Source organism: Mesoplodon densirostris, chromosome 15, assembly GCF_025265405.1.
Source record: "Mesoplodon densirostris isolate mMesDen1 chromosome 15, mMesDen1 primary haplotype, whole genome shotgun sequence".
NCBI classification, from domain to species: domain Eukaryota; kingdom Metazoa; phylum Chordata; class Mammalia; order Artiodactyla; family Ziphiidae; genus Mesoplodon; species Mesoplodon densirostris.
Window position 1 is genome coordinate 78,205,353 of NC_082675.1, and position 22,699 is coordinate 78,228,051.

At 45.5% G+C, this 22,699-nt stretch overlaps 1 protein-coding gene across 2 annotated transcripts in view; it reads right to left on the reverse strand.

Moving 5' to 3' along the window:
* Positions 1-17,151, reverse strand: part of KDSR (3-ketodihydrosphingosine reductase) — a 36,041-nt gene extending 18,890 nt beyond the window's left edge. For both annotated transcript variants that reach the window (XM_060119210.1, XM_060119211.1), the window contains exons 1-5: positions 16,972-17,151; positions 11,885-11,974; positions 9,848-9,904; positions 5,046-5,111; positions 4,758-4,853 (exon numbers count right to left, since the gene is read on the reverse strand). In XM_060119210.1, coding sequence (XP_059975193.1) covers positions 4,758-4,853; positions 5,046-5,111; positions 9,848-9,904; positions 11,885-11,974; positions 16,972-17,079 — 417 coding nt within the window. In that variant the 5' untranslated portion in view covers positions 17,080-17,151. The remainder of the gene's footprint in view (positions 1-4,757; positions 4,854-5,045; positions 5,112-9,847; positions 9,905-11,884; positions 11,975-16,971) is intronic.
* Between the last annotated feature and the right edge of the window lie 5,548 nt (positions 17,152-22,699).

Here is a 22,699-nt window from a genome sequence, read left to right on the forward strand (position 1 = left end):
GGGGAAATACTTAGTTTAAAAAAAGCAGAGGGCAGGGCTTCCCTGGTGGCACAGTGGTTGAGAGTCCGCCTGCCAATGCAGGCAGGGGATGTGGGTTCATGCCCCGGTCCGGGAAGATCCCACATGCCGCGCAGCGTCTGGGCCCGTGAGCCATGGCTGCTGAGCCTGCGTGTCCAGAGCCTATGCTCTGCAACGGGACAGGCCACGACAATGAGGGGCCCGTGTACCACAAAAAAAAAAAAAGAAAAAGAAAAAGAAAAGCAGAGGGCAAACGGTATTTACACTGTGACTGCAACTATTTTGAATATTAAATAAAAGTACACGTGCACAGGCACAAAACCAAAGAAATGTAGAAAATTGTAAGTGATTATGTTAGGATTCTGGGATTCCCATTTTTCCCCCCAAATGTTTTTTTATATCATTATGTTGGTTTGACAAAAAAAGGAGGCATACTGAACCCATGTGTAAACCTTAGCTCCCTTCAGAGACCCCACTAAAATCTCCATAGAGATTTTTTTCAAGGCAAGAATCCACATGAGCAAAGAAAATAGCAGCAATGACATTTTGGAAGTTGAAAAGAATGACGAGTGAGAACTAACCTGGCAGAAAGCTGAATGCGAGGTGGGGAGAAGACAAACTAAAAAGGAAGATTAAACCACAAAAGCCCCAAAAGGCTCATGCAGCACCAAGTGCCTCTGGGGGCAGGAGGGCAGGCATGGGGCTGGAGGACAGGAATACAGAGTAAGAGTCTGTTTTAAAAAGTCAGATAGACAAACCCACCCACCATCACAATCAGAGATTTCAGTACCCCACTTTCAATAATTGACAGAACAAGCAGACACAAATCAGTAAGGAGACAGAAGACCTGAACAATGTTATCGACCAACTGGACCTAATCGACACTGATCGAACACTCCACCCAAAACAGCACAATACCATCAACCCTCAGTATCCATGGACGATTGGTTTCAGGACACCGCCCCCCCACCTAGATACCAAAATCTGCAAATGCTCAAGTCCCTCATATAAAATGGCACGGTACAGTCTGCTATCTGTATCCTCGGATATGGGGGGCTGACCCTATATATTCTTTTCAAGTGCACATGGAACGGCTATAAGATAAACTATATTCTGGGCTATAAAGCAAGCCTCAATAAATTCAAAAGGATACAAAGTATGTTTGCTGACCACAATGGAATTCAACTGGAAATCAAAAAGAGAAGGATTTCTGGAAAATCCCCCAAATATTTAAAAACTAAGTAACGCTTCTAAATAACCCAAGGGTCAAAGTGAAAATGGAAATTATACAATATTTTTAACTGAATGAAAGTGAAAATACAACTTATCAAAATCTGTAGGATGCTAACGCAGAACTTAGGTGGAAATCCACAGCACTAAATATCTGTGTTAGAAAAGGGAAAAAGCCTTAAATGGATGACTCAGCTTCTGCCTAAAGAAACTATAAAAAGAAGAGCAACTTAAAACAAAAGTAAGCAGAAAAAAAAGAAATAATACAAATAAAAGGAAATACATGAAATAGAAAACAAAAAAAAACCAACAGAAAAATCAATAAAGCCAAAAGCTGGTTGTTGAGAAGATCAACAAAATTGATAAATCTGTAGTCATACTGGTAGGAAGGAGAAAGAACACAAATTATCAATATCAAAAATGAGAGAGGTGACATCACTACAAACCCTACGGACGTTAAAATAGTAAGGGAATATGATGAATAACTTTCGTCAGTAAATTCAATGACGTAGATGAAATGGACAAATTCCTTAAAAGAGACAAGCTACCAAAGGTCACTCCAAAAGAAATAGATAAGAAGATACAGATGTAGCCCTACATCTGTTAAAGAAACTAAAGTTAGAAACCTTCCCACAAAGGAAACCTCAGGCTTCACTGGTGAATTCTACCAAACCTTTAAAAAAGAATAAATGGCCTGCGAAGGAGATGCCCTCTGCAGCACGGTGGCCTCCTGCCTCCTCTCAGGGCAGCCAGGGGCAGAGGGGTGATGGCCAGAGACGGCGGGGCCCACAGCAAACAATCCCTGGAACGAGGCCCTGTCACTGGAATAGAGCAACAGGTTTGGGGTTAACCAGCCTTCCTCTTTAAAGCCTAGTCCTTTTGGAGGTGAGGCCAATTCCAACATCCCCTGTCAGCTGCTTAAGCCCCTGCACCGTGCTGGCCTCTGTTCTCACCACCCTCACTCCACGGTGACCCACGCCGGCACCTCCATCCACTTCCGACATCACCAACCCTTATCTTAATCACCCTGACAGTCCTAAAAGTCTCCTGACACGGCAGGCAGAAAGAGCCTCTAAAAGCTGCGATGCAGATCTCACTACTCCCTTGCCTGGCTTAAACCCCTTCAGAGGTTTTCAACTGAAATCTAAAGTGGCCCCATCCCACATGCCCAGGGCTCAGGAAGCTCTGGCCTCCTGGCCTCCCAGTCAAGCTCCTGGAGTTTGCCCGGCCCTATCCACCTCGGGGCCCCTGCGGCCACTGGCTCTCCAGACTGGATCTCCTTCTTGGTGTCTCTGCACCTGTCCTTCGGGTCACCTCCCACACTGTGTAAAAGAGCCTCCTCTTTTCCTTTCCCATTTCCTTTCCCCCAAGTGTCAACACTTAGCACATCTGTAATCACACTGCTGATCCGCTGGATCCTGCTTGGTCTGTCCCACCTTAGCTGGGCCAAGGCTTTATTCTCTTGCTCACCACAGCATCCCCGGGCCCTAGAATGACACTCGATTCACTAGAGGCTTTCTCGAATATTTGTGGGTTGAATGAATAAAAGACGAAGGACATTAATATTTACACACAGCTACCCTGAGCTGAGCATCATGCACCCAATTATGCTGCTTCATCCTCATAGCCCTGGGAGCCGTATGTCCCATTCACAGAGATGGAGGCCGAGGATGGAGGCAAACCTGAGGCCAGAAGGAAAAGGAACGGTTTGCCCAAGATCACAGTTAGTAAATGGTTCGACTTGAAACCAGTTGTGCTAAGATTTAAAACTGGTTTAGTCTGATGCCAAAGGCCAGCTCTTTTCCTACTGTCCCATGCTGCTGGGGACAGGGCAACAAATAGTCTCTGTGCGTGGGTACTGGGGTGGGTGGGAAAGAAATCGATGGCTTTTCTAAACGAAAGTGAGAGAGAATGAGAGACAGACAGACAGAAGGAAGGAGAGAGTGGGATGGAGACTGAACACTGAGAATAAAGTGAGTTTTTAAAAAAAGGTTAGATTTGTGCTTTCTTTTTATATCCAGCATGCTGCATATTCTATACATGTATTTTACTTCTTCCTTCATCTCACCTGCTTCACGTGTTCTCCTTGTCATTGATAGCCACACACAGTCACCTGGTCTTTTTTTGGGCCGTACCGAGTGTCACGCAGGATCTTAGTTCCCTGACCAGGGATCGAACCCGCACCCCCTGCAGTGGAAGCACGGAGTCTTAACTACTGGACCGCCAGGGAAGTCCCACACAGTCACCTGGTCTTATACTCTTAGTTCCTTCTATTCTTCTCAGTTATAAATCCCCACAAATCATTCACTCCATTACCTGCGGACTTCCAGCAGACACACAGACAGAAACAATCCCTCCCTTTCTGTCCCTGGACACACCCCACGTCCTGAGGTCTTAGCCTTACAACTAGGCATTTATTTATTACAGCCACGTAACTACTTACACCTCGATCCTCTTTGCCGTCCACAGCCGGTCAAGGTGAGTCTGCTGATTCTCCCTTTACAGCATCTTTCACGCACACACGCATGCACACACGCATGTATGCACACGCACATACTCCTCTTTCGCTGGCCACCTCTGAAGTCTTTCCCCTCATCATTTCATACCTAGACTACAACTATTTCCCACAACTCATTTTTTACACAGCTGTTGAGAAAATCTTCAAACTCTCCCTGTCAATACTTAGAGATAAAGGCCTACAGGTCAAGACAACTATCTTTTATGCCGAGTTCATAAAGGAGCCTTAAGACGCTAGAGTCCCCACTAAGGGGACTAAGGTATCCCTCTGCTTCCGTCTCTATCTGGACTCACCTAGCTCACCTAATCACAGAGTTTACGGTGCTTTTCCCACAGTCTGCCAGAAGCAAGATGTCTAAACTGCTGCTCTTGGAGTCTCCTCTTCCTTAAGAGGAGGATGCATTTTAACTTCAGAGCAAATCATTCAAAACCCATGGCTACCGGGAAGGCTCTGGAGACCAGTAAGAAAGAGATGGTTGATGCAATGTCAACAAAAGAAAAACAAGTTTTGCACCTAAGAAAGCCTTCAAATCTGATGTGCGTTTCTTTGGCTGACCTTCTTAAAAACATAAGTATGAATATGACGCATTATCTTTGTCTCTTGGTTTCAAAACTCTAGAGTCTGCTCTTCACCTTTTTTGGGTTTTCATTGTTAAAAACACTGATACTTGACAAGAAAATCCAGCCTCTCTTGGCGTACAAAGAGCTCTCTTGATGATATGACCTCAGTGAATCAACACAGTAATCTGTGTCAGGTTGGAGGTTTCATTCCCATTTTACAGCTGAGGAAACCAAGGTCCAGAGACTTGTCTCAACTTCTAAGGCTGGATGGTCACTGTGACTAAAATCTTGTCCATCCTCTAGTTTTCTCCAGCTTCTGTTAAATCTGAACGCGTTTCACCTATTTCATTCAGAAAGCCTTTAGCTAGGAAGGAGTCCTCCCTTTTAGTGTGTGGGCCACCCCAATGAGGAAACAACAAATTTTTACTTACTTCAAAAGTACTAACTTCAAGATCTTCAAATGTTCCTGCAAGTGACATTCCCGCACAGTTTACAAGCATGTCCACTGGGCCCAGTTTCTCTTGTGCCTGGAAAAATGTATCAGAGTGAGCATTAGGAAAGAGAAGAAAAGAATCCCTTAGTAGCTAATCAATGCCAATAGATAAAATCTATAAAACTACTAAATCTACAAGGAAGATACGTCAACTCCAAGCCACACACCAAAATGGCAAACCAATCGAAAGGCGAGCGGATTAATTCCAATTAACCCAACCTCTTACTTGTTTTATGACATTCTCTACTTGGCTATAGTCTTGAGATACATCAACTGATATACAAAGCACCACCTGTTAGACAGAGAAAAAAATAATCAAAGCTATGCAGGGGTCTGAAACCACCTTTAAAAGAACTTTTTTTTTTTTTTATTAAAGGCAATTTTTTTCCAATAGATAAGGAGTCCAGTTTTGGAGGTACAGATTGCAGGGTTTGAAATCTGCTGACAATGCAATTAGGAGAGGCAAATGGGGTGGGGGGAGCACTTTCTTGAAGAAAACTCGTTTGAGCAAACTCAGAAGAATGTTTTAAGAAATGCTCGTTGGAGGGTACAGACTTTCAGGTGGAAGATGAATAAGTTCTGGGGATCAAATGCCCAGCACAGTGACTACTGTTATTAATACTGTACTGTAGACTTGTAATCTGCTAAGAGAGTAGATCTGAAGTGTTTTCACCACACACACAAAAGCGGTAACTACGCGACGTGTTGGCCGTGTTAATCCACTTGTTTGCAGTCATTATTACACAGTGTAAACATATATTAAATCGTCATGTTGCAGACCTTAAATATATACAATTTTTGTCTATGTATGCCTCACTAAAGCTAGAAAGAGAAATGTAAAAACTCTCCTCTTAAAATGCAACTAGCCTATAGTGACAGAAAGTACATCACAAGCCACGTGCACCCAGGAGTAGAGGGAGAAGCGGGGTGCAGTGGGGCAGGGCAAACTCCAGGGGTGATGGCAATGCTCTGTGTCTGGATTTCAGGGGTGGCTTCACAAGCATTTATGGATACATCAGTCAAAAGCCATCCAACTGAACTCTTTAAATTGGTGTGGTTTATTGTACACAAATCCTACCTCAATAAAGTGGTCAAAAAATAATAGCAAACTTAATAAATACGTTTAAAAAAATACTCCTCTTGGAGCCATATCAGAGCTATCACTGCCCTCTTGGGATTCAATACCAGTAGGTGGAATAAAGAGATAAGTCAACAGGTTCTACTCCCAGAAGCCTCCTTAGTCCAGCCGGGCTGGGAGGCTAAGCTGGTGGAATCGTCTTACTAGGCCAAGGGCAGATCTGGGCCTGTAGGAGCCGAGGGGGAACCAAGTCACATTTGGTTCACTCTGAGGTTTGCTTGAGGTCCCTGACTCTGGACTGACCTGCCATTTACAGATGTTCTAGATGAGGGGTCACCAAGCTGAGTGCAAGCCCACCTAGTACAAACCTGGCCATGTTTAGGGATGCACAGCGCAGAGGGATGGTGGGAAGAGCTCAGCCATTTAGTCCTTGAAAAGGAAGGGAGGGAGGGAGGGAGGGAGGGGAAAAGGGGGAAAAAGCATGTGTCTTGGTGCTTACTTTGTTTGGGGAATGTATGTATTTATTTATCTATCTATCTATCTATCTATTTATTTGGCCACGCTGGGTCTTAGTTGCAGCATGCGGGATCTTTTTTAGTCACGGCATGCATGTGGGATCTAGTTCCCTCACCAGGGATTGAACCCGGGCCCCCTGCATTGGGAGTGTGGAGTCTTAGCCACTGGACCACCAGGGGAGTCCCTCGGTGCTTACTTTGATAGAAATTTATGGAATAGAAATTAAGAACACTAATGGGGACAGTGAGCTACTGTTTTTTTGTTTGTTTGTTTTGTTTTGTTTTTTTTGCGGTACGCAGGTCTCTCACTGCTGTGGCCTCTCCCGTGGCGGAGCACAGGCTCCGGACGCACAGGCTCAGCAGCCATGGCTCACGGGCCCAGCTGCTCCGCGGCATGTGGGATCCTCCCGGACGGGGGCGCAAACCCGTGTCCCCTGCATCGGCAGGCGGACTCTCAACCACTGAGCCACCAGGGAAGCCCGAGCTACTGTTTTAACTTTCCTTTTCAGACAATGTTTTCAAATCAGAGCTTAGGCCTCTGACATAGGAAATGTTCTATGTTCCCAGGGAGGTCACTGAGAGAAGCAGAAGGGTGTTGGCAGTTTCTCAGCCTTTCCCTGGTTGAGACTGGCCGTCGAGCTAAGAGGAGGACAGAGCGTGTGTGTACGGAAGGGTGCACACACCCACGATATGCACCCAGGTGCAGCTGCAAGTCCAGGGCCGTGTGACGTGGTGGGAAGAAGAGGCACAGCACTGGGGAAGCCGGGGTCCAATCCCGTCCCTTCACTCACCAGCCGAGCGGAACCCAAGACATCTGCAGTGGTCTCACCTGTACAGTAACAGTGTCACAGGCTAGTGACGAGCAAGATCCCTTCCCGCTCTAAGAGGCCACGATGTGAGAAGTGAGGCCAAAGGGTTGGATAAAAAGAGCCCCGTTGCCTTAGGACTGATAGATACATCAGGCAGGAAGTTGTATTTAATGCAAGAAGGAACCCCATCCTAATGGTCTAAATTCCTATGAAAAGGAAACAAGCCCCTTCGCAAACGTAACCTGGAATATTCCAGACTAGCGAGCTTGGCCTTGAATTTTATCCCATCATCATACAGAAGACATTTTTTAAAAAAGAGAGTAGGGGGGCTTCCCTGGTGGCGCAGTGGTTGAGAGTCTGCCTGCCGATGCAGGGGACACGAGTTCGTGCCCCGGTCTGGGAAGATCCCACATGCCGCGGAGCAGCTGGGCCCGTGAGCCATGGCCACTGAGCCTGCGCGTCCGGAGCCTGTGCTCCGCAACAGGAGAGGCCACAACGGTGAGAGGCCTGCGTACCGCAAAAAAAAAAAAACCCAAAACAAAAAAAAAAAAGAGAGTAGGAATCATACAATTAATTCTAAACATGTCTTTTCATACAGTACTAGATCATTTACTGTGAATAAAACCTATACCACAGGTCAGTGACATTTCAAAAAAAATGTTTACAAACTACCAGGAAAAAGAATGCCCCCAGGGCACTGCTTTTGCTAAGAGGAGTAACAAGCCAGCTCTGGGCCCAGTGGCAGGATCAGGCTCCCACTTGCCCAGCCCAGCCCGGATAATCTTCGCCTTCCTTGATGTGCAAGTCAAGAACTTTCCACATGACCTGAAGACCTCTGACAGATGAAGGAGTGTGAATAACAAGGAAGAAGCCCAGAGCAGAGATGGTGCTAGCAGCAGGCGGGACTGGCCTTCAGCCAGGACATTTCAGATCTGTGGTTCTGGATGATGTTTCATTCTCTATCAGAAGTTACATTTTTTATATTTAAAAAAACAAAAAAGTGGGGAGATTTGCTGAGCTGGCAGCTTTCCAACGTTTGTGGGCTTCAGAGAAGGAGATACAGGCAGAGGCCACGGTACTAGAGAAAAACTCACATAGGTGCACAAAGAGAGGTGGATGAGGATTTTTATGTGCAGCACAGAATGCAAAAGAAAAAACATACAAATAGCCAACAAGAGGCAACAGATTAAATAAACTCTGGGGTACTCAATAGTATGCCACAGCAGTTTTCATTTAAAAGATGAGGCCGACTTATTTATATTGACATGCGAAGTTCTCTAATATATTCTCGTGGGAAGAAAAGAGGCAATTAAACTACAGTGAAACACCATTTAAAACTCATCAGAAAGGCAAAAATTAGAAAGTCTGCCAATACCAAGTGTTGGCAAAGAGTCAGCGACCACTACTGGTGAGAGGGTAAACACTTTGGTGATGCATACGCTCAACTCAGCAATTCCATTTCTAGGTATATTCCATTCTTGCACAAGTGCACAAAGGGATAAACTTTAGTCATAGCAAGAAACAAAGCAAACTAACAAAAAAACTGGAAACAACCTAAGTATCCACCCAACAGTAGAACTGATGAATGGAAGGTAGTCTATACAGACAAGAAAACACTAGACAGCAGGAAAAAAAAAAAAAAAAGAATGAACTACTACTTTAAGCAGCAACAGAGAGGAATTTGAACAATGGTATCAGGTGAAGAAATAAAGTTGCAGGAGAGTACACAAAGAATGCCATGTAAACCTAGAGAGAGAAAGTAGGTTAGTGATTGCCTGGGGCTAGGAGGGGGTTGGGAGAGAACAAGCAGTGACTGTAAATGCATATGGACTTTCTTTATGGGATGATGAAAGTATTCTACAATGGATTCTGGTGATAACTGTGCAACTTTGTGGATAAGCAAAAAACCACTGAACTGTACACCTTAAATCAGTGAATGTTATGGTATGTGAATTATATCGCAGTAAAGCTATCAAAATAAGAATGATGCCATAAAGTTCAAAAAGAAGCAGAAGTAAACAATACTCTTCTCAGCGTCCCATGCATTTACGGTCAAATTATTTTTAAAGAGCAATGGAAGAAGTAACACAAAAATCAAGCTGGGGGTTGCCTCTAGGAATGAGACAGGAAGATGAGGCCGATGCGGGGAATGGAGGAGCCTTCAGGGGCCCTGGTAAATGCCGTTTCCTAAGCTGGTGATGAGTGTGTGGCCATCAATTTATTATTATGTTTTATACTAAAATACATATTGTATATATATATATATATACATACCATTTTATTCATCAAAAAATTCCACAACCAAAAAAAAAATTTAATACCTCCTTCCCCTTAAGTTAATTTAAATAAGTAATTGAAATGAAATCATTTTCTAGGAAAGCATTCTGGTATTTGATCACTTGTGTGTGTATGTGTGTTAGAGTCTATACATTGTTTTTGGTAATAACATGAAATCCTAGACAATTCAAACAATTTCATCTTTTTAAAGACAGCCTAATATGTATTTTAATTAGGAAACGCTTACGTGCTTTCAATGAACTATTCACAGTTGAAGTACCTCTTCTTTTCCTCTGCACACCTGTGTTGATTAGTATAGAAAATGCGTCATGAGGACAGTGATTTTTACCTGTTTATCATTAATAGAGTGTTTTTCGATTTCTTTCTTTGCCTGCAACAGTTTGTCCTGAAAGTAACAGAGAACAATTAGTTCTACTGACTGTGTATTTGTCCACTTGTTTGTTTAAAAGGAGAGAAAAAGCAATTAGTTGTACAAGGATTTATTAAATGCCAAAAACCACGCAGGACAGCACCCATATTGCAGAGCTATGGTGGACACATAGCTGTAAAGTATGCTAAGCTATGGCTAAGTGAAAGCAAGTTTTTAAATTCATTGCAGAGAAAGATAATAATAAAAATTAATGAACCTCAAAATCCCTGTTATCAGTATTAATTGCTAAGGGTCACCCTATCAATTCTAATAAATGTTTTAATTTGACGTTACTTAGATATAAAACAAGAACAACCATACTGATATGCAGTGCTTCCCAAACTTAAGGGTACGTGTGATTCCATGTCAAGAATGCTTTCCTACGAGATCATCCAATGTTTTCCTCCTCTACTAAAAAAGCAAATATAGTCAAAATCAGTTTTTAGACGGACTAGGTAAACCTATGCCTGGATACTCTCAAAGATACTCTGAGGACAAGCAAAGCTAACCCATGTGATTGTGTAATTCTTCCAAGGTCTCAATTCTGCTTGTTTTAGTCATTTTCAAAAAGACAGAGATCGGTTTACAGTGCCTTAATTGGCTATAAAAGCTGAAATTTAAATACATCATGACAGCAGAGAAGAACAAAAGGGGGGGGGGGAATCCTTCTGAAAGACAAGTGGGTTTTCTAAACAACAATGTGCCTATAATAAAATTATATTATTCTATTAATAAAGATGTACACCACCTGACTTTGCCAAAATCAGAATAGAAAATTACATTAGAAAATAAAGACTTTCTCAGTGCCAGAAGGCTCATTCACCTCCAGCAATGCCAGGACCACAGAACGAGCTTCTGAGCACCTGAATTGCTGGCCTCCCTGCCTCGTTTTTCATCTGCCTTTTGTCAAATATCAGCATTGTCTAAATCTCACAAAATGCCATTTTATCACAGTCGTGTTTTCAGTCACGAAAAGTGGTTTCAATGCCAAAGCAGATGCGTTGTGGGAGGGGTCAGGGGATAAATAAAAGGTAGCTAATTCTGCCTTTCTTCATTTTTAAAAGAAATGATGGACGCCCAAGCCTAATTCTGTGTCATTATTGACACATCTCCCCTGGGCCCTCCGTGACCTGCCATCCCCACTGGGCCCTGCTCAGCTGAGCACCCCTACACTACCGCCCTCCTTATTCACAGGTGAAGCCCAAATCCCCAATCAACGATGCCGCCCTGGAGTGCCCACTCTCTCCATCATCCCTCCCTTCATTTCTTCATCCAACAAAGATGTCTGGAGCACCCGCTGTGACCCAAGCAATGGGCAGGACAGCCGTGGTCCTTCCCCTGCCCAGAGAGCAAGGGGACGCCATGACTGCTCGTGGGAATACAGTGTCACTGCTCTGGGCTCTGGTAAGAATAACAGACACTTAAAAAAAAAAAAGGAAGAAAGAAAAACAGACCTTGTGTTGACTCGGCACAGAAAGACACATGTTTTGCTAAACCGCTGGAGAAGAGTGAGATTCCCCTGCAGGGTCTGGGTTTCACAGAGATGGAGATCATATCATAAGCAAATTATAGAGAAACACCTACACGTCATCCTTCAGGACTCAGGAACCAGCCCCACGATGGCTGCTGTCGGCACCTCCGGGGAGGTGGCGGCCCCCCGGCTTCCCGTGGCCAGGTGTGCGCTTAACTAGGCTTTGGCCGCTCCTAGATCTGCAGTGTCCATGATGGTGCCTAAGAGTTGCTGGCACTGAAAAAGTATCTGTGGAACTAACCTGACTTCAGCCAAGAAGTCTTTGTCCCAAATACAAGAAATAACCAGTGGTTCAGGAATCACACCTCCAACCACAGACGTGAGCGATTTCCCCACAGGTGTGAACACTGGGATGGTCGCATAGCCTCTGTGACTAACGTAACGATGAATTAGTAGGTGAACAGTAGTGAACCTAGAAGACTTACCTCATTTCGGGCAACCAGGGTTATAAAAGCTCCTTGTTTATAGCACTCGATAGCAATGCATTTTCCGATGCCACTGGAGCCTCCTGTAACCTAAAAGCAGAAATGAAGAAATCTTAGCACTTGAAATTTCCCTTCTGTGGGAAGTTTACTTAAAATAACTATGATGGGCTCTAAAACCCAACCTACAGGAACTAAATCTTCAGCTAGTGTAGCATCTTCATCCCAGACCTAATGAATGGAGTTTAAGTGCAAACATGGAAAGATTACACTGTCAGCCGGGCCGGCATTGTTTCCAGTACTGAGCTATCAACTGCACACCTATGATATTTTTCTGAGTTCACTGTGGCGGGGGGCGGGGGACGAGAGGGGGAAGTGCCCTGTACATCTAGCTAATTCGAAAAGACACATGCACCCCTATGTTCACAGCAGCACTATTTACAATAGCCAAGACATGGAAACAACCTAAACATCCATGAATGGATAAAGATGTGGTACGTATATACAATGGAATACTACTCAGCCATAAAAAAGAAAGAAAGAATGCCATTTGCAGCAACATGGATGGATGCAGAGATTATCATACAGAGTGAAGTAAGCCAGACAGAGAAAGACAAGTATCATATGATATCGCTATACGTGGAATCTAAAATATGACACAAATGAATTTATCTATGAAACAGAAACAGACTCACAAACACAGAGAACAGACCTGTGGTTGCCAAGGGGGAGGGGGGTGGGGGAGGAATGGATTGGGAGTTTGGGATTAGCAGGTGCAAACTATTATATACAGAATGAATAAACAAGAAGGCCCTACTGTATGGCACAGGGAACTATATTCAATATTCTGTGATAAACCGTAATGGAAAAAAATATGAAAAATTTTGCTGTACAGCAGAAATTAACATCATAAGTCAACTATACTTCAATAAAATAAATTAAGAAGTAAAAATTTTTAAAAAACACTAGTCTGCCTTTGAGTCCAAATCCAAATGAACCATTTCTTTACTACACATCTCCTATGCATGACCAGCTCTACAGGAGATGAAAAGAATAATCACTTGCATATACTTATGATATTTTAAGTGACTGCTTATTATAAAGTAACACATGGTCACATGGAAATACTGAAAAGTAAAGCTTGTCTTCTTGCACTAGTCTAACCCTCACCATCTTATAGCTCAGCCATACTGGCTGTCTTTTGGTTCTATGCTCTCTCCAACCACAGGGCCTTTGCACATTCTATGTTCCCTTCCAGGAATGCTCTCCTCCCCTCTTTTCATCTAACTGGCATCGATTCACCCATTAAATCTCAGCTCTACCTCACCACCTCAGGAAAGCCTTCATGGACTGCCCTCTACCCCACCGCAACCCACTTTTCAGCATTGCATCCTTTTTTTCCTTTGCTTTACATCACTCCATAATCAAACAGCCATGCATTTACTTGTGTGATTATTTGATTCACAACCATCTCTTCCATTACCACCCCATAAACTCCATAAAAATACCAACTCTATTTTGTCTCCCCACTGTATTCCTAGCGCTTAGTACAGTGCCTGGCATATAGGAAGGACTCAATATATATTTTATTTAATAATACGAATGTAACATTATCTTTCTAGTCATTCTCCCTATACACATCATATAACATGGGCCAGGGGAGTGGGGGACCTGGAGTTGTCAGGTGAGGGGGGAAAGCAAGTGTCAGAGAGGCATCTGTCCTTACACGTTTTTGCACCTACTCTAAAAAACATTATTTTGTAATGTCTGAGGTTAAAAAACTAAAAGGCTTTACAATATTCCATTAAACGGCCGTATCAAAACATATTTAACTATTTCCCTCTTGTTAGACATTTAGATTATTTTGAATATTTTACTGTTAGATATAAATCATGCTGTAAAGAACATCTCTGACCAATCGATCTCATGATTTTAAAATCATCATGACACCCTCCTACACAACGTACCTATGTCCATGGGACGACCCTACTTTCTCTTGAGCCTCAACTTCTCACTAATGAAGGGATTTCTTTGGGAAAATTAACCAATTATCTACCGGTTACTGTAAAAATATACCTGCTGCCCCAGCTAACAGATGCCTCTGAGGACCTCTTTGCTATTGAAATATTTCATGGGTAGTTTTGGCTTATTAATTTTCACCAGATATTCCAATTCCATAGCAATTAGCAAGGTCCCTAAAAATGTCCTTGGCTGTTTCATGATGTTGCTCCTGCTGCCTAGAGGTCCCTCCACTCAACATCTCCCACAGCTGCATTTCCAAATCCTACCTAACTTGCAGAGGCCAGTTCCAATGTCTCCTCCTCCAAGAAATTTTTCTGGACTCTGCCCGGTGCTTTGCCTGTCACTTTCTACCTCATGCAGTTACTTCTGTACCTGCCTTATCTCCCTTACCAGACTCGAAGTTCCCCGACAACAAGCACCAAGTCCAAGTTATCTCCCTCATTCCTAGCACAGCACTCTGCATAAGCAGTTGCTAAATACTTGTCTACATTAATTTGCAAAATGGCGTACGATGCCATTTCCCTGTAAAAAAATACAATGCCAAAGAAAACTTGTAAGTAAAATTTCCCTATTTTTATTCAATGAATTGATAGAAGCTGAAGTGATGAGGTTACTGAGAAAATTTATATGCTCTAAAGTGCCATGTAGATGCTAGCTATTCTGATTATTGCTGGCTTTTCTTCTAGACCGTAATAGGTAAGCAAGCTATGTAAAATTACTGCACAGCAAAGGACAGGGTTAACCTTATAAGATTTGCCCATAAAAACAAGAATAAGACTTCAACTTTTGGGTCAGGGTTCATGGGAAACTGACCTTCTAGGCCAAGCCAGCTAATTCATAAAAGGTATCTAAGAATATACATAAGTCCATCTAGACTATGTTACTCTTGAATGGTATAAGAAAACATAAGAGATTTTCCTAATGGCTGAGAAAAATGGTAAATATGTATTGAGTTGCCCGGCCATGGGTAAATTGAGATGTGAGACCCTAAAGATAACAGTTTAATTCCTTTCTTTGTCACTCCCTCTTACTGTTCATTGCAAATATTGTTTTAAATGTTACTATCTCTTTATTCGCACCATATACCTCTTACTGGGGGCAAGAGAAGGGGTGCTTTGCTGCAAGGACAGCTGCTCCCACCCATCTCTCCAAAAGGGAGGACTTGATTTTCTAGTGCTCACCAAGTCAATTAAACAGCTTTAAAAAAAAAAAAAAAACAGCTGATTTAAATAAGTATATACTGTGTAAGACTTGCTGAATAGGTTTTACCACTGTAATTAGAGAGATAACACTACTTTATCAGAATTGCTCTAAAAACAAAACAAGTTATATGACCTAAGCCTGCTCATGCTTCACCATCAGCAAGACAGTCTAAACACCGGCCCCTTTTCTAACACGACTGGGTCTAGTCGTAACAAATCTCAAGAAAAAAAATTACACTTTCACTCTTTTTATGATATTAAAAAAGAAGACAGATGGTGACATCATGTGCATTATTCATGTATCCTCATATTATTTATAGTGGCATATTAAAACGGGATGGTGAAAATAAGAAATTCTTCGGAATCTACCCCAGGAGATGTGTTTATCATCTTATCTACAGCCCGCAGAAGCATGATGGGGCTGGTAGGACCAGAGTGAACATCAACTGAAAGTCCCTTCTTATAAACACTGAATGAAAATTTTCATTACTGCTTTGACTTTACATTTTTACAAGTTATGCTCTGCAAACACCACTTCTGAAAAATCCAACTTTTAAAGCCACGTTTTTGAGGCAGAAGTCTTCTTGCAGATGTGACACTTTCAGACTTTAGCATGATTGTAAAATTTTGCTCTTCTCTCCCTCTCTAATGAATTTACACTCACTTCCTCCTCTATCTTCCACATCAGAAATAGCAGGAGTTGGAAAAACACTAATAGTTTTATGAGAGAAATTAAAGAAAATATATGTTCCCATTCACAGACTCTGTCCCGATTTAAAAGCACACTAAAAGCAATGACCATTCCATCCCATCCCAGTTCAGCGAAGAGGCTCGGATTTTAGCGGAGACACTCATATGTCACCTCTGGCACCAGAAGGATTTGCACTGCCAGCTTAGTAACTAATTTTGCTTATTCATAACCTCCCGCCTCAATGTCCCCGAGGTTGTGAGAAAAGCAAGTAAGAAAACGGACCAGAAAGCCACAGCAAAATGAGACGTGCTGGGCGCAAGTAAGAAGGCATTCCCTCTGTTTAAGAAAGGTGCCCCGCCTGCAGAAAAGGGATCCTTGAAGACATGAGCTTCTGGTAAGAAACAACCCAAATCCATCCAGATCCCCTTCATTCCCAAAGCACTAACTAGCCGGGTCGTTCGGCTCATCCCTCGGACTCCAAAACGACGGCAGAGGATTGCACTGGGACAGCAGTCAGCCGACCCCAGGCTGAGCTCACAAGAGACAGGCAGTGTAGACTGGACAGAAGCGACCCAACGCCGCTAGCCAGGACTGCCAGCCCACCGGGTTTAGAGCAATCCCGACCCCCCCGACCCCGCCAGGTGAGTCACTTCCTGGATTCCTTTGGCAACTGTCACTCGCACAGGCCACCTTCCAGTTCCCAGCTGCCTCGGCGGGTCCTGGAGGCTGGGACCCGGTTCACCGCTGCCCGCCTCCTTGCGACCCCGCCGGGACCGCGCGCCTCGCCCGGCGTCGCCACCGACCGCGGTGTCCTTGGCAAAGTTTCTCAGCCTCCCTGCTCTTCAGTTGACTCATCGGGAAACCCGAGGACAAAAATATCCCAGGGATGTCCCGGGGATTAACGAGCGCCTCCCGAGCCCCTGCAGTGCGGGGACCCAGCACGCTGGCGCTGCCCGCGCCGCCCCGCTCTCCGGCCCCGGGAGGAGCCAGAGGCAGCGGAGGGCGGGTCCCCGAGGCCCTCCGAACAGAGAGTGCCGGGGCGGAGGGCGCCAAGTGACCCTCCATTTGGAGAAGGGGACGTCGGCGGCCCGGCCTGAGTCGCGGACCGGCGCGCCGGGGTTCGGGGCGACCGAGCGGGCCGGGAGGCGGCGGCGCAGCAACAGGAGGCCACTCACCACCACATGCGCCCCGGGCAGGGCGAGGGGCTTGGGGCTGATGAGCGGAGACACCATGTAGAGCAGCAGCACGAACGCCACGAGGAAGGCGGCCGCCAGCAGCAGCATCGCTCGGCCGAGGCCGGGGCCTGGGGCGGGCGGCGCAGGCACAGGCGCGCAGGGCTCGGCTGCGCCGGCGATCACGCGCGGCCGCGCGCAGTGGGAGCCCGGTGTTTGGGTTCGCGGCGCGGGGCGGGGCGGCGGCCGGAGGGGAAGAGGCGGAGCCTGCGAAGGGCGCGACCGCGGGGGGCGGCGCTTCCAGTGGCCAGAGCGTCGCGGCCGCCGCCGGATTCAGCGGGGTGCCCTTTGGGTTCGCCGAGCTCAGAGCGTCGGGACGGGGTCCCGCACCCTCCGCCGGCGAGATGGGCTGCCTCGAGCGCGCAGCGGACGGGGCCCGGGCGGCGCCCCCCGGCGCGCCTCTGGGTGAAGCTTGCGGCTGGTGGCGAGGGTGCTGCTTAGGACCGCGGAGAGCGGGCGCCGGGCCTTCCCGAGCCGCGCTCCCGGGGGCCGGGCCGCTCCGCGCCGTGGCTCCGGGGGCCGTCCGCCCGAGGCCGGAGGAGGCGTGTCGGAGCTTTCTAAGCCCCGGTTCCGGGATCTCGGCATCTCGTTAGTGTATGGAAGTCAGGGGATCGAGCTCTGAAATCCCGGGCTCCATTTCGTATTTTCTTGGCGTACTTAGAAAATGGTTACAGCCCACTTTCGCTTTGCAGAGGACCGGGAAAGCCTTAACATGGAGTTTTAAAAATCGCCCAGATCATTCAGTTTCGTTGAGCTCAGAGTTCATGTTCTTTACCAAGGCAGGGTTTAAAAAAGATAAAAAGCTTTTTGAGGTCTAATGTGCACACCAGACAGTTCGCCCGTTTAAAGTGCATAGGTAATGGGTTTTGGTATCGTCAGGGTTGTGCAACTGTCACCACTGTCAATTTTGGAACAGTTAGTTACACCCCGCAGACGCGCACACAAATCGTTACCGTTCATAGTCACTCCCCAGTTCCTCCCCATCCTGGCCCGGCCCTAGCTAATCACTCACTGATCTTTCTGGCTCTGTAGATTTGCCTATCCTGCATATTTCATATAAATGGAATTATAGAATGTGTAGCCTTTGTGTCTGGTTTCTTGCACTTAGCATAATGTTTTCAAGGTTCATCATGTGATACAATGTATCAGTACTTCATGCTTTTTATGACCAAATTATATTCCATTCTGTGGACACACCACATTTCATTTATCCATTCATCAATTGGTGGACCTTTAGGTTGTTTTTTTTTTTTTTGGTACGCGGGCCTCTCACTGTTGTGGCCTCTCCCGTTGCGGAGCACAGGCTCCGGACGCGCAGGCTCAGCGGCCACGGCTCACGGGCCCAGCCGCTGCGCGGCATGTGGGATCTTCCCGGACCGGGGCACGAACCCGTGTCCCCTGTGTCGGCAGGCGGACTCTGAACCACTGCGCCACCAGGGAAGCCCTGTTTCCACTTTTTAGCTAATATGAATAATGCTGCTGTGAGCATAAACATTCATGTATAAGTTTTTCATTTCTCTTGGGTATATACATAGGAGTGGAACTGCTGGATCTTCTAGTAACTTTAACCAGAACTGCCAGACTTTAACAAAGCAGCTGCACAATTTTACGGTCCCCACCAACCGTATATAAGGGTTCCAGTTTCTCCACATCCCTACCAACACTTGCTATCATTTGTCTTTTTAATTATAGCCTCCCTACTGGGTGTAAAGTGACATTTCATTATGGTTTTGGTTTGCATAAGGCACGTATTTTTGTTTGCTTGCTTTTCCTTTTTGAAGTTATTTTTAGAAATACTAAGGAGCTCGGGAACAAAGGAATTGATCTGAGTTTTCCTTCTTTCTTAACTTATTGCCCAGAATTAGCCAGATTGCAAGATTTGAGGGTACAGTCCCCAAGACTTCTCACATCAATTGCAAGTTTGGAGGAGGGGCTCCCAAGCCACGCTCAGGTTTGATAATTTGCTAGAAGGACTCAGAGAGCTCACTGAGAGCTGTTTTACTCACGGTTATGATTTACGAATGTCAGCCAAGGGATGACGTGCACAGGGCAAAGTCTGGAGAGCTCCAGATGGGACCCTCCCGGCACTGGGGTGTGGCAGCATCCATGCAGTGTTGTCAACCAGGGCAGCTCCTCTGGCATTCAGAGTTCATACTGGGGCTTCATTATTAGGCTTGATTGATTGATTGCCCATGTGGCTAAAGGCAGAGTCCAGGTCAGCTGATAATGCATGATAGGAGACTTCCACCTGAATCACATGACTGGTCTTTCTGGCATGACCACCCTAAAATCCAGTTTGGCCAGCCCTCATCTAAACAAGGACACTTCTATCAGGTCTGAGATAGAATACCTCCAAGAAGCCAACGGCAAAAGCCAGACGTTCTCCTGGGGCAAGGCCATCCATCCAAAGCTCTTCTACAGCAAAACAAATATATGCCTAACATTTGAAGGAGGCAGTGTGGAGTAGGAGGTTCTTTTTTTTTTGCGATACATGGGCCTCTCACTGTTGTGGCCTCTGCCGTTGCGGAGCACAGGCTCCGGACGCGCAGGCTCAGTGGCCATGGCTCACGGGCCCAGCCGCTCCGCGACATGTGGGATCTTCCCGGACCGGGGCACGAACCCGCGTCCCCTGCATCGGCAGACGGACTCTCAACCACTGCGCCACCAAGGAAGCCCAAGTAGGAGGTTCTTAATTCAATTTCCCAATAGATTTGACCATCAATATCAGTATTGCAGTCTTGCTGCTAAGACGATGCCAGTGTTACATCATATTGAGGTGTGAGTAGCAGACAGAACCTGAAAAATAAGAGTCAAAAGATAGCAGCACATTTACTAGAGTTTCACTCCGTCATCAACAACTGGTCAAGCTTAGCATATCATTCAACCAAAATGTCTCCCAAAGCAATGCCACTCAGGTTTGCAGGTTTCCATTCGACTCTATGCGTTTCCCAAAACAGGAGTGATCTTCACCCACCCAGACATCTTCTAATTGAGCTCTCTTCAGAGACTATATCATCCCTTGCTCTGAGCCTCCTTCAAGGCATTTATGTAGCGTTGGATTTTCCTTGTCACATAATCTGTTTATTCATTCCTTTCCCCTTGGCTACCATTTCTCCTTCTATTTGTGATTTACTATTACTCAAACTTTTCCCCATTGGAAAGGATATTATGTTCAGCCTAGCACTCTGCTGCTCCGGATTGCTGGCACGAATACTAGTCTAGCAAAATCCTCCTCTCAGTCCACTCCTACTCATCATATAGGGCAGGGTGACACAGGCACACAGCGAGTGGGCTTTGCCAACCACTAGGCAATACAGCTGCATTCATGATCAATCCCAACTGTGTCAGGTAGAGTGTCATCAGCCTCTTAGGAATTCTGGTGTAAAGGTTTAAAAGTATAGTTACAATTTCTTGCTTGGGGATCATCCCTGATTCCAGCACCCACAGTTGGAGCCCTGGTCCTTGGGACCGCTGCATCAGGCACAAAAATAAGAAAGTTGAGGCAATGTGGAGAAAAAAGAGAAAAGTGTAGTCGTACCACCATCTTGTTTCCATGGAAAGAACTGCAGAGGCATAGCAGCATTCTCCCCCACCCCTTCGCCTCTGGAACCCCCAGAAAAGTGGAGAAATCTACCTACTGGGGACCCTTTCTTGGTTTCCCTCATGGTAAGTGTCAGCACACACTCATGAAGGCATGTAAGTCTGCCCCTCCACCCCCATTTGAGACTACAAACGTTTCAATTGCCTGTTCCAATTCTCTATTAGACCTTTACTCTGAGGATGGGTGCAGCATGGTACATCCATCTGATGTGATAGCTCCTTGCCCATCGTTGGACATTATGGGCTTATGTTCACTTTTTTTTCCATTTAAAAAAATTTTTAATTTATTTTATTTTATTGGACACTATGGGTTTAGTATAAAGTGTGTTCTTTGATCCGAAGAAATGTAACTTGGAAGTCCAAATTCATGCAATGTCTTCTGGTCCAGTCCTTTTATAGTATTTTGAGCATTTGCGTCTACCTCTGGGCATGCAAAGCCCAGTCCAGAGTATGTCTATCCCTATCAAGACCCATTTGTAGCCTTCCAGGGCTACCAGCATCAGTCCAAACACCAGCTCTGTGTTGAGCCTTCCCCCCTGGGGAATCTGCCCCATAGCCATCTGCAGCCCCTGCCATTCTTGCTGGCAGATTAAAAAAAAGTTCTTCTTGGCATTTTGTGCCCCAGAGGGTACACGAGGACAATGTCTAGATTCAGCCCATCTTTGAGCTGCAGCCCCCCCATACCCACTCATTTCAGGTACTCAGGTGGCCACCTCAAGTGGGCACACCAGTATATCCACTTGCTGGTTCCAATCACCTTCTGATCCTAGAAGGAGGTTCTTCTAATGAACAGTGACATTCTCTACCTTAACGTACCCCTTAAACTCCCCTAGTGATTCCCCAGGGCCGTGCCCCCTACAGGTGTCTCTTTAATGGGCCAGTTTTCTGTTTCCCTTCTACCCAGCCACATGGACAGGACGTTAGCCGCTGCCTATGAGTTGGTTTCAAAACCCAAATCTAGGGGCTCACAGCAGGTAACTCAGCCCACCAAGCTGATGTTTTCATCTTTTCCAATCAGAGCTGTAGCCTTTCCAACGCGATGCCGTCTACTCACCAAGAAACTGCCATCCATAAACCAAACAGCTCCTTTTTGGTCAATAGAGAGCTACTCAGACGGCACTGCCCAGGTAACTACAGGTTCAGCAATTCCTCAGGTGGTTCCAAAGTCGGTCCTAGGGCAAAAGAGTCTACTTGCTTGTGAACACACGTGCACCTCTTTGCATTCCCCTGGTCCGTGTGCCTGCAAAACTGGTTCCATTTTCTAATGGAAGCCTTCTGGGCACTGCCTTCTCCATTAGAGCGCTTCTTTAACATCACCCAGGACAACATGTGTATTTCAGGTTTCAAGATTATTTTATGTACTTCAGTCCTTGGGGCAGTTTCCATTAATGTCCAATAGCAAGCTAGTAATTGCCCCTTAAATGGCAATTCTCTGGTCTAAAATCTCAGCAGCCATTGACAGGTGGTGCTCACAGCCTTTTTCCAGAAGCCCCAGTGTGAGTAAAGATTCCAGGATTTCTTTCAAATGGTTTTATGGATAAGATCTAGCAATATTTCCAGATGAGGAATATATGCACCTCCAAAATTCAAATAAACCAACTAGCCACCGGTCTTATAACGTGTTTTGTCAACCAGGTATCCCATACTTGTTTTTTTTTTTTTTTTTTTTTGAGGGGTGCCCCACGAGGCTTGTAGAATCTTAGTTCCCAGACCAGGGATCGAACCTGGGCCACCGGCAGTAGAAGCACGGAGTCCTAAACACTGGACCGCCAGGGAATTCCTTCCCATAGTGTTTAAAATTAACAGGCTGTGTGGGCTCAGGCAATGTTATTGGTTCCCGTTCAGCCTGGTCAATCAATACTGAAGGGCAGATTTACCTGCCTTCTGATTTACAGTACGAGGTAGGGGAAGCTTTCCCCAATCAGACACAAAATCCATCCCCATAGTACATTCACGTAAAGGAGACACAACCACTTTACACAGAGTCTGCCACAACATTCCAATTTTCATCCAACCTTTCACCTTAATTCTGCCAACCTCTGTAGCCCCATCACCTCTCACCTGAACTGTA